At 39.3% G+C, this 12,175-nt stretch overlaps 1 protein-coding gene across 2 annotated transcripts in view; it reads right to left on the bottom strand.

Moving 5' to 3' along the window:
• Positions 1 to 10,421, bottom strand: part of LOC131435575 (Y+L amino acid transporter 2) — a 38,926-nt gene extending 28,505 nt beyond the window's left edge. The window contains exons 1-3 of one of the 2 annotated variants that reach the window (XM_058603619.1): positions 10,282 to 10,421; positions 9,001 to 9,372; positions 1,360 to 1,555 (exon numbers count right to left, since the gene is read on the bottom strand). In XM_058603619.1, the coding sequence (XP_058459602.1) occupies positions 1,360 to 1,555; positions 9,001 to 9,191 (387 nt within the window). In that variant the 5' untranslated portion in view covers positions 9,192 to 9,372; positions 10,282 to 10,421. Of the gene's footprint in view, positions 1 to 1,359; positions 1,556 to 9,000; positions 9,784 to 10,281 lie in introns of both variants that reach the window. The other variant, XM_058603609.1, reaches the window with a different exon arrangement.
• Between the last annotated feature and the right edge of the window lie 1,754 nt (positions 10,422 to 12,175).

Genomic DNA, 12,175 nt, shown 5'->3' with positions numbered 1-12,175 from the left:
CTGTAGGTCTTCAACCCATGATGGCGCTCTATGGCAAGTGTCACGTTGCTCGTCCAAGTTCCGACTTCTTCGCCCACATCCCCAGCGAAAAGCCGTGGTATCTGTGCTGACAACACTAATTTAAATTACACATCCAGAGGAAATGAAAACTCGACGTGACATGAACAAAAGTTACATCGTCTGATGTGGAGACAGGATACAGTATATGTATTTAAACGTGAAATAGAATATCAAGTCCGGATGTTTGTCTGAAGGATGTAAACCAATCATAACGAAATCAGAACCAGAATCAATCTGAACTCTACGCTCAACAGATGAAAATCTCAATCAGGGATCGAAAAATGGGTACAACCATTGATACGAGCACGTTCATTAATTGAATTTCATCCAACCTTTTAAGTAACGCATGATTTAAGCATGACAATAAATTACATTAAGCCTTCATACATTAGAAAGGATAGGTTCACAGAGCTCCCAACCGTTTTCTGTCCTCCTGTCTCAGCAAATAAATCTGATTAATGTCGTCGTCGGCTCTTTCGAGAAGATGCTACCGTTTAGCTGCAAATGTAGATGTAGGTGCCTAGCTCTCAACTCCCAACTCCCAACGAGCAACAAGTTGTCCTTTCGCTTGTTGACGTGATGCCGCGTGGAAGCTTGCAAATCCAACCGAGAAGCTTGCGTTTGACAGTGGTGTAGGTGTGGGAAACAAGAGGAAACAAATTGTGGACAAAGTTTTGCAGGCCGATTGTAGAACCTTTTCGGAATCCCCCGCTACTGCTGCTGCCACTGCCCCCAGAAACAAAATTGATGATGCTTATTTAGGATCACGCCGGATAGTGCGAGAAGTGTTACTCTCGAGTTGATTGCAGTTCTACAGTTTGGCTTTTGAATACCGGAAAACGAAATTGATTTTTCTGAGCCTCACAGGAGGTCCAAAATGAAAATTGATTAACCTGAAAAAAAAAAGAACGTATCAACACTGGCTGTGACTTGTATGACAATGGTTTCCTGCGCATATTCCAACAGGAAGATGACTGTAAATAAGATCTGTGGATTGGGAAAAAGCTATACATACGGGTGGGCGGATAGTATAAGTTATCCGTTCTACATCGAAACAAGCACGGAATTGTCGGGAAGAAGTTCGGAGCAAAATACAGTTGGAACATTGGAACGCGTAGATGGAAAAAGATACATGGTTGACTGAAGAGACGTTTTGATTGTGAGTCCTGTTTGGGGGACTAGGTGTTTAGAACGAATGAATCCGTTTTCCGCTTGAATCGGTCCCTTTTAATCGATTCAATTCAGGTCCGAATGCCAAGCAAGCGTAAGCGCAATCTTCGTCATCCGATTGATACAAACCTGGGTGGTGGGTCGAATGATGAGCAGGGCCATCCAAAGTCGTAGAAATCCAACAAGTGGCCCAAAGGCAACAAGTAGATACGCATAGTCGCCTCCAGACCGGGTGATGCAGGTTCCGAGCTCGGCGTAACACAACGCCCCAACCGTCGACAGAATGCCACTCAGCGTCCAGATGACCAGCGAAGAGCCAACCGATCTGGGGGGAGAAAAGGGGGAAAAATCGAATGGGTTAGTTGGTAACAAGATGGCAAAACTTTTGCTCAAACATCGATACGTCAAAGTTTCGAATGCGATTCCAGGCGTTCTGGACTTGTACATATATGGGATTGGAAACACGTGAACGTGAGGAAACTGGGCTAACCAGTTTGAAATGCATTCGGTTACTGCGTAAGATTTACGGTTGAGAAGACGGGAAGAACGGGATAAACAACAAGCGTGAGGTTTGAATTATTTAATTTTTCGCTCCTTTCGTTACCGTTCGGGTGCGATATAGGGTTATTGTACCGATAGTCGTCTCACTAGTCGAGTCACAAAAATTTTTGATTACTCGACTTCTAACAAACGAAATGTGATTAAATCGAATACAATATATTTGCTTCGGTTAAAAAAAGTGCAAGTTAGTGGATCTCATTCTAGCTAATGGTTTTAGAAAATAAGATGAATGGTAGAGCTGAGATGACGTGGGGATACCGTTACCCTAGGGTAACATTTGTTCGGTATGCACATATTTTAATTTTGTGATGTAAAGAAAGAACCCATTAGTCAGGTCAAGACATTCCGATTGAATTGTTAATTAGTTTTTCATTTGCTCAATGCTCTGTTCAGTCATCCACAAGAAAATTGAGTGCACATCAGGGCGCTTACTTTACTATGGGTGCCTTTTCAAAATTCGTAAATATGTACAGCAATTTATGATTACATTTTCGGTAGTATAAATGAATCACAAATAATTCAAAATTGGACTTTTCTACAATGTTTGGTATGAACGAGCATTAAGGTGGAATTCAGTGCCAAAGTAAGGCGCACAAAATTTCAACCAAATTTTTTTAAAATGAACGAATCATCGCACAAAGCGTATCGAGCAAAACCGACACATAACAGATCGGCTGAAAAGTTCGTATCGTTTCTATAAGAGGGCGCCACTAGAATTAAATCCATACCATTTTCAGTTAGTACCAACCTTCAAAAGATACGTGTATAAATTTGACAGCTGTCTGATTATTAGTTTGTGAGATATTGCATTTTGAGTGATGTGAGTTATTGTGAAAAAAAATGGAAAAAAAGAAATTTCGTGTGTTGATGAAACACTACTTTTTGATGAAAAAAAGTGCCGCCGATACCAAAAAATGGCTTGATGAGTGTTATCCAGACTCTGCACCGGGCGAAGCAACAATTCGTAAGTGGTTTGCAAAAATTCGTCATGGTCATATGAGCACCGAAGACGATGAACGCAGTGGACGTCCAAAAGAGGCTGTTACCGATGAAAACGTGAAAAAAATCCACAAAATGATTTTCAATGACCGTAAAGTGAAGTTGATCGAGATAGCTGACACCCTAAAGATATCAAAGGAACGTGTTGGACATATTATTCACGAATATTTGGCTATGAGAAAGCTTTGTGCAAAATGGGTGCCGTGTGAGCTCACAATCGATCAAAAACAACAACGAATTGATGATTCTGAGCAGTGTTTGGAGCTGTTATATCGAAATAAAACCGATTTTTTTCGTCGATATATAACAATGGACGAAACATGGCTCCATCACTTCACTCCGGAGTCCATCGACAGTCAGCTGAGTGGACTGCACGTGATGAACCGAACCCAAAGCGTGGAAAGACTCACCAATCGGCCGGTAAGGTTATGGCGTCTGTATTTTGGGATTCGCATGGTATAATTTTCATCGACTACCTTGAAAAGGGAAAAACCATCAACAGTGACTATTATATAGCGTTATTAGAGCATTTGAAGGACGAAATTAAAAAAAAAACGGCCTCATTTGAAGAAGAAAAAAGTTTTGTTTCATCAAGACAATGCACCGTGTCACAAGTCGATGAAAACCATGCTGAAATTGAACGGATTGGGCTTCGAATTGCTCCCTCATCCACCGTATTCTCCAGATTTGGCCCCCAGTGACTTTTTCCTGTTCTCAGACCTCAAGAGAATGCTCGCTGGTAAAAAATTTAGAAGCAATGAAGATGTAATCGCTGAAACTGAAGCCTATTTTGAGGCAAAGGACAAATCGTACTACAAAAATGGTATCGAAAAGTTGGATGATCGCTATAATCGCTGTATCGCCTCTGATGGCAATTATGTTGAATAATAAAAACGAATTTTGGCAAAAAAATGTGTGTTTATATTAAATGATACGAACTTTTCAGCCGAACTGTTAGAAATACAAAATATTTTCAGTGATTGAGTGCAGTTGGCTTACGACACGTTTTGTTCGTTAATAAAACAGGCACTAACCGGTCGGTTGGACAATTGAACTATGCTCGTATTTAATAAATAGTTCAATTTTATATCAAGAATCATAGATAAAAGTCGTATCAAATAAGCCAAAAGCCAATGCTAGTCGTGCCTCTACTCACATAACACATAGGCTGAAAAGACCCGGGCCTAACAAAGAGAACACGAGTTTTGTTTTGTTAAAAATAATTTATTCATCAACGTAATCTCCATCAAGAGCAACGCAATCACTCCAGCGCAGCTCTAACATTTCAATACCACTTTTGTAGAACGGTTTATCGTTTGCCTCAAAATAGGCCTCAGTTTCAGCGATAACCTCTTCATTCGTGCAAAATTTCTTACCGGCGAGCATTTTTTTCAGGTCTGCGAACAGTCAGTAGTTGCTAGGAGCCAAATCTGGGGAATACAGTGGATGTGGGAGTCGTTCGAAGTTCAATTCATGTAGTTTTGCCATTGTTTTGATTGACTTGTGACTCGGTGTGTTGTCTTGATGAATCAGAATCAGAACAAATTGGCTCAAATGGCGCGTTCCCCTTGATATAAAATGAAATGTGGTTAGACTTTAAACAGTATGTTTTATATCAATTATTAATATTATTTCATTATTTGATTGGAAATATTTTTACGATTCGATTTGCCACGTATTTTCAATTATAAATGATTGAAATTTTAATTAGTAGCGAGCAGTGTCCTATTTTGTCTGCTGAAAATCTCCGACATATCGGATTTGCCTGCCATAGACGACGGTTTTGAAGAAGTAAGCGATATATCAAAGGGAAAGCATCGCTCTAATTAGAAGCAAATTTATAGCTAATGTTTCAGTCCTATGCGTAGCATGCCAGAGATAGGTTGTTGCTAGACATCAGGACAAACAGTGACATAAAATGATTTGAAGCTTTATTTGTGTGGTCTGATCATGTGTCATGCAAGCTCGGATGAAATTCCATGTAATGTCGTTTCGCCTGAGAAATTGACCTCTGCCCCAGAGTAAATTTTGAGTGCCTAAAATTAATTTTTAATTTATATAAGATGAACTCGATTGATAATGAGAAAAAGTTTATCGCTTCAACCGAAATCGCAGAATGGTAGAGAAATCTAACGTTATAAAAATAACTTCTTTGCATACAAAACTTGAACACAAGCTTGGCGAAGAGAAGCTTTAATATCAAAATCGTATCGCAGGTATGTACAAAGATCTAATTGCATACATTTGGGATATTGGTGTAATTTCGTCGGTTATAAAATAATGTTCGGTGTTAGTTCCTAATCAAGATCAATCCAAGCAGACTCTCGTGCAATTGCGGATTCAAAAGTGTGACGATTGATTGAACTGTTTGATTGTAGATCATTAGAAATTTTGGTTGTTTTTCTTTGCAATTTCACCCATCAAACGATCCAATAATGCTATATAATATAATAATGTCCTTTCTCGAGGTAGTCGATAAATGTTGCACTACGCACATCCCAAAATACCGAAGCCTTAACCTTTCCAGCCGATTGTTGTGCTTTCGGGACACTTTGGACGAGGTTCACCAGTTACTGTCCACTCAGATGACAGATCCATTGTCATATATCGACGCAAAAATTCCGCTTGGTTTCAGAGTTTTCTCATAGTCAAATGCTCATGCAATATAAAGCCAACACGTTTTTGTGGATTCTTTTATGTTTTTTGGTGTTACCGTCTCATTTGTAAGTTCACTGCGTTCTGCATCATCGGTGTCTCAACGACCACGTTTGAAGTCAGCAAACCAACGTTGTTATTGTTGTTTCTGAAGGAGCGGAGTCTTCATAATACTTTTCGAGCCATTGCTTCGCTTGAACGGTATTTTTGCCAATAAAAAAGCAGTGTAAAAATAAAACACAAAATTGTTGTTCTGAAAAAAAATGAAAGTAGCGTAACTTTTAGCATAATAGCTCACAAACTAATGAATAGAATATCATGAAATTTTAACAGCTGTCTTTCAAATGTTAGTATTAACTGAAAAAAGGTAACTGCAATAAAACTAGCGCCATCTGTGTGATATATCTGGAACTTTTCAGCCTATGTGTTACATCCAAAATACAGGTGCTGGATTCAGGCTCAAAGTTGAAGTCCAGAATCCAGGCTCAGAATTGAGGTCTAGAACTCAGTTCCAAAATCTAAATCCAGAATTGAAATCAAGAATCCAAGCTTAGAAATGAGGACTAGATTTTAATCTAGTCCAGGCCAGAATTTAATTACAGAATCGCGGTTCAGCATTCAGTTCCAGAATCCAGGTTCAAAATTGAAGTCAAGAATTCCGGTTCAAACTTCAGTACCAAAATCCAAGTTCAAAGCTTGGTTCCAGGATTTGGGTTCGAAACTAATTTTCTCAATTCAGTTCCAGAATTGAGATTAAGAACTCAATTCCGGAATTCAGGTCAAAAACTTAGGTTCAGTGCTTAGTTCCGGAACCCAAGTTGAACATCCAATTTTAGAATCCAGGTTCAGAATAGAATTTCCGAATCCAGTTTCAGCATTCAGTTCTAAAATTCAAGTTCTAGAGTTCAGGTCCAAAATTTTGGTCCCGAACTCAGACCAAGCATTCAGATCCAGGTTCTGAATTCGGCCTCAAAATTGAATTCCAGAATACAGGCTTAGAATTAGGATCTAAAACTCAGCTACAGAATTCAGCTCCAAAATCAGGGTTCAGAATTTAATTCAAGAATTGAGCTAGGTTTCTTTGCTTTAGTTAGGTCTGAACGAGCGGTAGCGAGGTCGGACAGCACACGAATCAAATTGATGTGGCGAAGTCGCATTAAATATTTTTTCACTTTTACATTTCCCAGCTCGAAAAAAGGAGTCCTCTTTTGACGCTATTCATGAAGCAATTCATTTTTTCAACTCTTCGAAGGATTGAAAATTTTGATGCAATCGTGTGTGTGCTATCGAACGGAATAGGTGGAAGGCAGAAGGGGCGACATCTGGGGAATACGGTGGGTAGGGCAAGACTTCCCATTTCAGCGTTTGCAGGTACTTTTTGACCACCTTTGCGACGTGAGGCCGAGCATTGTCGTGTTGGAGGATGACTTTGTCATGTCGCTCTTGATATTGTGGCCGCTTTTCTTTTAGCGCGCGACTAAGGCGCATCAGTTGCGTTCGGTAGCGATCTTCTGTGATGGTTTCACCCGATTTGAAGAGCTCCCAGTAAATCACACCTAGTTGATCCCACCGAATACAATTCATAACCTTGGCGCCGTGAATATTCGGTTTTTCCTTCGACGAAGTAGCATGCCCGGGCTTTCCCCATGATTTTTTGCGTTTAGGATTATCGTATCGAACCCACTTTTTATCACCGGTTACGATTCGATGTAAAAACCCCTTACGATTTTGTCTTTGAAGCAGTTGCTCACATACAAATAGACGGCGCTCGATGTTCCTCGGTTTCAACTCGTACGACACCCAGTTTCCTTCTTTCTGAATCATGCCCATAGCCTTGAGACGTTTTGAAATGGCTTACTGACTCACTCCCAACTATTCTGCAAGCTCTTTTTGGGTTTGGCACGAATCTTCATCAAGCAATGCTTCTAGTTGTTCATCTTTGAAGGTTTTTTTTCTCTTCCACCACCATGTTTGTCTTCGACATCGAAATCACCATTTTTAAAATGTTGAAACAACCACTCTCGACTCGTTCTTATACTCAGAGCAGCATCACCGTAAGTTTCTGAGAGCATTCGATGCGCTTCAGCTGCATTTTTTTTTCGAATTGTAACAGAAAAGTAAAACTTCCCTCAAATGGCGAGAATTGGGCACATAAACAGACATTTTCGAGCGTGAATAATACGAAAACAAGAACAACTGTCACTGAAACGGCGATGAAAATTCGTTAGGCACTGTACACACTCACTTTAAAGGCATTAGCATCTATGTTTTTTGACCAGCCTCAGCCGGTACAGCCACCTATCGGAAAACGACGGAAGCAAAGTTGTACACCTGATATTAAGACAATTGCAAGAATAGGCGAAATGTCATTCATCGAAATGACCCTTTCGGCGAAACGACTTTCGGCGAAATGATCCTGATCCTTCAGTTCCAGAGTCCAGGTTCAGATAATTCACGTTTAGAATTTAGGTCAAGAATTTCAGATTCAGAATTCGGTTTCAAAATATAGGTTCTGAATTCAGTTCCAGAATGCAGGTTCCAAATTGTATTGACTTCAATTTGCGGTTCAAAGTTCCAGGTTCAGAACTCGGTTGCAGAATCCAGATACGGCATGAGGGTTCATTCAGTTCCACAAAGTAAGATTGAGGTTCAGAATTCCATTCTAGGTTTCATGTCCAGAATTCAGGTCCAAAATTTAGGTGCAGAATTCAGTTCCAGAGTCCAGAATTCTGGTGCAGAATTGAGATCGGTTTACTCAATAATTGCATAGCCTTACTATACAAGAAGGACAGAAACTCTGAAATTAATGTCGTTTTTCATTGATTCCACTCGCTCGGTGCCAGTGTTTTGCCCTGACAGTTGATCAATGAAACGGTTTTGTAAAGTTTGGTTTGCACGCTTGCTGCTCTGAAAAGAAAACGGGTGCAAAATAGTTGCCCCGAAAGTGCATTTTTTTCGTGCGGTGCAAATCAATGAAAAACAGTGCACCTGTTTTGATTGCCCGACTGCACGAAAAATGCACGAATCGAGCAAAACACTCCACGAGTGTTCTCAATGAAAAACGACATAAGCTTATATCGGTTAATCAACGATGACTAGATTGATTTTCGTAAACTTCGTGCCAAATGATGGATCCTATCTTCTATTGCTTGTTATGGAATTTTATCCGAATCCGAATAAATAATGCCGAATGTTTGAAACCACGCTGCATACAACAAACTGCACATCCGTTATTTCATTCGGAGTGTGTTTGAAGTAAAAATATCTTGAACAAAATAGTTTCATTTAAATGAACTGCACTGACAATATTTCAGCATGAATAATTTAACAGACGTTGGGGGAGAACCAATAATGACTAGAGTTCTAGGGGAAATTTTCAACGGATATTACATCATTTTTCGTCTTAGTGTTTAGCTTTTTGTTTTGATATAAAAGTGTTTCATCCCGAACTGAACGCAAACAAGTTCGTGAAAACGACGAACTTTAATCATGAAAGTAGTTTCCTCGAGGGCCGTCTCAAGAGAACACTTCCAATAGGAACATTTCGCTACTTACTTAGTGTACAGAAAAACTCCGGCAGGGGAAACGAAAATTCCTGATCCAATGATCGTCCCTACGATGATTGTTATTCCATTAATCAGAGTAATCTTTCGCTTGAGAACGATTTTGTTTCCCCCGCTAGTTTCTGTGGCCGAGCCGTCGTTTGCATCCTTTTCGGGAAGTTGATTTTCTGCTTCGTTAGCCATTTCTCGCACCGATAGTGTTCAACAGAACAAACCTACACCAGACTTCGTTATTACTTTCACGCAAGATTAACCTAATTACTTTAGTAGCACGTCTTCAGCAATTCACTTCCGCTCGTTCGTTTTCATCTACACTTTTCACTTAACACGACGTTTTACCTTCTTCGGATCACCAAAACACGATCTGTTAGAAATATTAGAAATTCACAATACAAAAAAATTCAATTTCCAGTCTTCACAAAGTGCGCGCTTGAGAATCAGAACATTGGTTGAAGATTCCGTAATGCGACCGATCCCGACAACGTTTCACTTATCACTGTGAGCTGCCTCCGTCCTTACTACGATTCTGCTGGACTGGTTGAGGGTGGATGAAAAATCGTCCGCTTTTCCCTGTTCAATATATCAATGAACCTCTGAACTTACTACCACTACATGCTCTGGAAAGGTGGTTCATCCAATGTAGGAACTCACCGTACGAACAGTTTGCTCGGAGAGAAAAGCATGACGCAAAAATATTTACTTTCCTACTTCAGCATGAAATTGCTTATTAAACAGTTGACAAAAATGGCTTATGTGCACGAGTAAAAAACAATCCCTGTTGACAACAACATTCGTTATTGAAATTAGAATCAGTGCAGAATAGAAATAGAAAAGCAGTCTCTTCGATTTGCATAGTTAATAGTTGTTTTTCTCTACGTATTTTACGAAGTGACAGTATCGAACAAATAAATTAGAACTAAACAATTTCTTGGATTTACAAAAGTGATCAACACATTTGATGATTGTCAGTATTCGATCGATTATCACGAACAAATAAAAAGACTTGAAGTGTGAAATATTCTTTTTCAAGTAGCATTTTATCACATCAGCCCATGTAGCGATCAGCATTCGCACCACGCTCACTAACACGCTAGTTTCGAAAATTCTTAGTGACAACCAATGTTTACACTTTCTTCTTCACATGAAAAGGTGAACTAGCAATGGAAAATTGCAGAGAAAGCACTTCACAAGCCAAGAGTTCTCAGGGTTAAACACAAAGCGATATTTTTACGCTATTAATGATTGAATTTTCGATGATAAAATTAACACTCACACAATTCCGTCAAAAAAAATCGGAAGAAAATGTGCCGATCGATCTGAGCCTACTTCTACCGGACACGCTTCAGCACCCGATACCGACGACGACGGAAGACAAGACTGCCTGCCGTAGCGTAGCATAGCAGCGCTGATAGCTTTCTTCAGACACACACCGGCCACGCCACAGTCATCAAACCACGCAACGAAGTGTGAGTGAAATGAACCAAGCATGGTTTTTGGTTTCGCTTGGCTCTCCCTCTTCGAGACCAAACTGTTGATATCAAATGCTACTGAAACGGGTGGCAGATGTTTCACCGGGGCCAGCACAAACACGTGCGCGAATAAATGCGAAATGAGTTCCAACCAAATGCAGCGGTTCGGGATGATCGGGGATGATTCGTTAGGGATGATCAATAGCTGCGGGGAGTGATTTAATTTCGAGATTTCAAAAGTAGTTGAATATAAACTCATAACAATTTTTTTCTTAATGCACAGCATTTTAAAATGATAATTTTTGTGAATCGATGGTTTTTGTGAATCGAAATGAATCACATGAATGAAGCTACGACACTTCATGAAGTCATTTCGATTCACAAAAACCATCGATTCACAAAAATTATCATTTTAAAATGCTGTGCATTAAGAAAAAAATTGTTATGAGTTTATATTCAACTACGAGCGAATTTATATTCAAGAGTCTGTAAAATTATGCAATATACAATTACATGGCTTGAAATTCAATTAAATAAAAACCAAAAATCGGTGACAGCTACAGAAACTTAAACCGATGATCATTAGATCACAAAATATGTCCGTTAATCGACTGAGCCACAGAAGAATACTTCTTCTGGACAGATATTTTGTGAGGGAACCTGGGACGAACATGGCCACTTTTGGTTTTATGCAAAAAATATTAGTTTCACTCAGAATGTTTATTTACTATTCGAAAGCTGCAACCTTCAGCTACAAAACGTGTATTCTCTGTTATACGGGTGCAATCCAGCTTCGAGTGTACCAACCTCGAAATATAAAATGTGATAATAGGTGGGACGTAAATTGCCATTCACATTTCGACGCAGTAAATAATAACAATTGATTAAATAATTTGTGTAAGTGAAATTTTATTGCTATATTCACTGTTACTGTTTCGTACATGAAAAATCTTATTTTATATACAAATTCCTAATTTTGCTGAATAACTATGAAAAACGATGTGAAAAAAATTACAGGGTTTTGTTCGAGACTCGACCGATCATGATGAAATATAAATGCGATTATCCACAGATCTAAATTTGAAAAATAGGCAAAAGTAGAAACACTATCTAGAATTCTAAAGCTAATTTTAGTAAGTTAGAACCTTCAAATATTAATGTCATCGTCAAGTGCGTTCAAGAAGTATTCATAATTATATTTAGAGCAATTTTTTTTGTGAAAGTCCGCTTCCGTTCGTACATAGAGATTGTTGTTTACGACAAGCGCCACCGGTAATTTGTTTGCTATGTTAATAAGTAACGTTGAATAGTGATTGTCATCAAACAGATTGGTGAATCCGAAATGTCTATATAAAAATTTCCAACGCTGATGCATATCTACGGAGATCTGCTTTCTCTACGGATCAACTTCTTAGGACTTACCCAACTAACCAAAAGTTCGGATAAAAGGGTCTGAATAGGCTCAAAGTTCATCAATAGCATTCTAAGCAGCCCATTTTTAAAGTAATTATCCACACTTGAAAGTTTGCGCGACGCAATCGAACGAACTTCTAAGCTGCTTCTAAAATACATTGTTCAGCTTGGATCAGGGTCATGTCGCCGAAAGCCATTTCGCCGAAAGCCGTTTCGCCGAAAGTCATTTCGCCGAAAGGGTCATTTTGCCGAATGTCATTTCGCCGAATGGGCCACTTCGCCGAA

This window comes from Malaya genurostris, chromosome 1 (assembly GCF_030247185.1).
Source record: "Malaya genurostris strain Urasoe2022 chromosome 1, Malgen_1.1, whole genome shotgun sequence".
NCBI lineage: Eukaryota > Metazoa > Arthropoda > Insecta > Diptera > Culicidae > Malaya > Malaya genurostris.
Note: the sequence above shows the minus strand (reverse complement) of the source record. Positions and strands in the feature narration are given on the sequence as shown.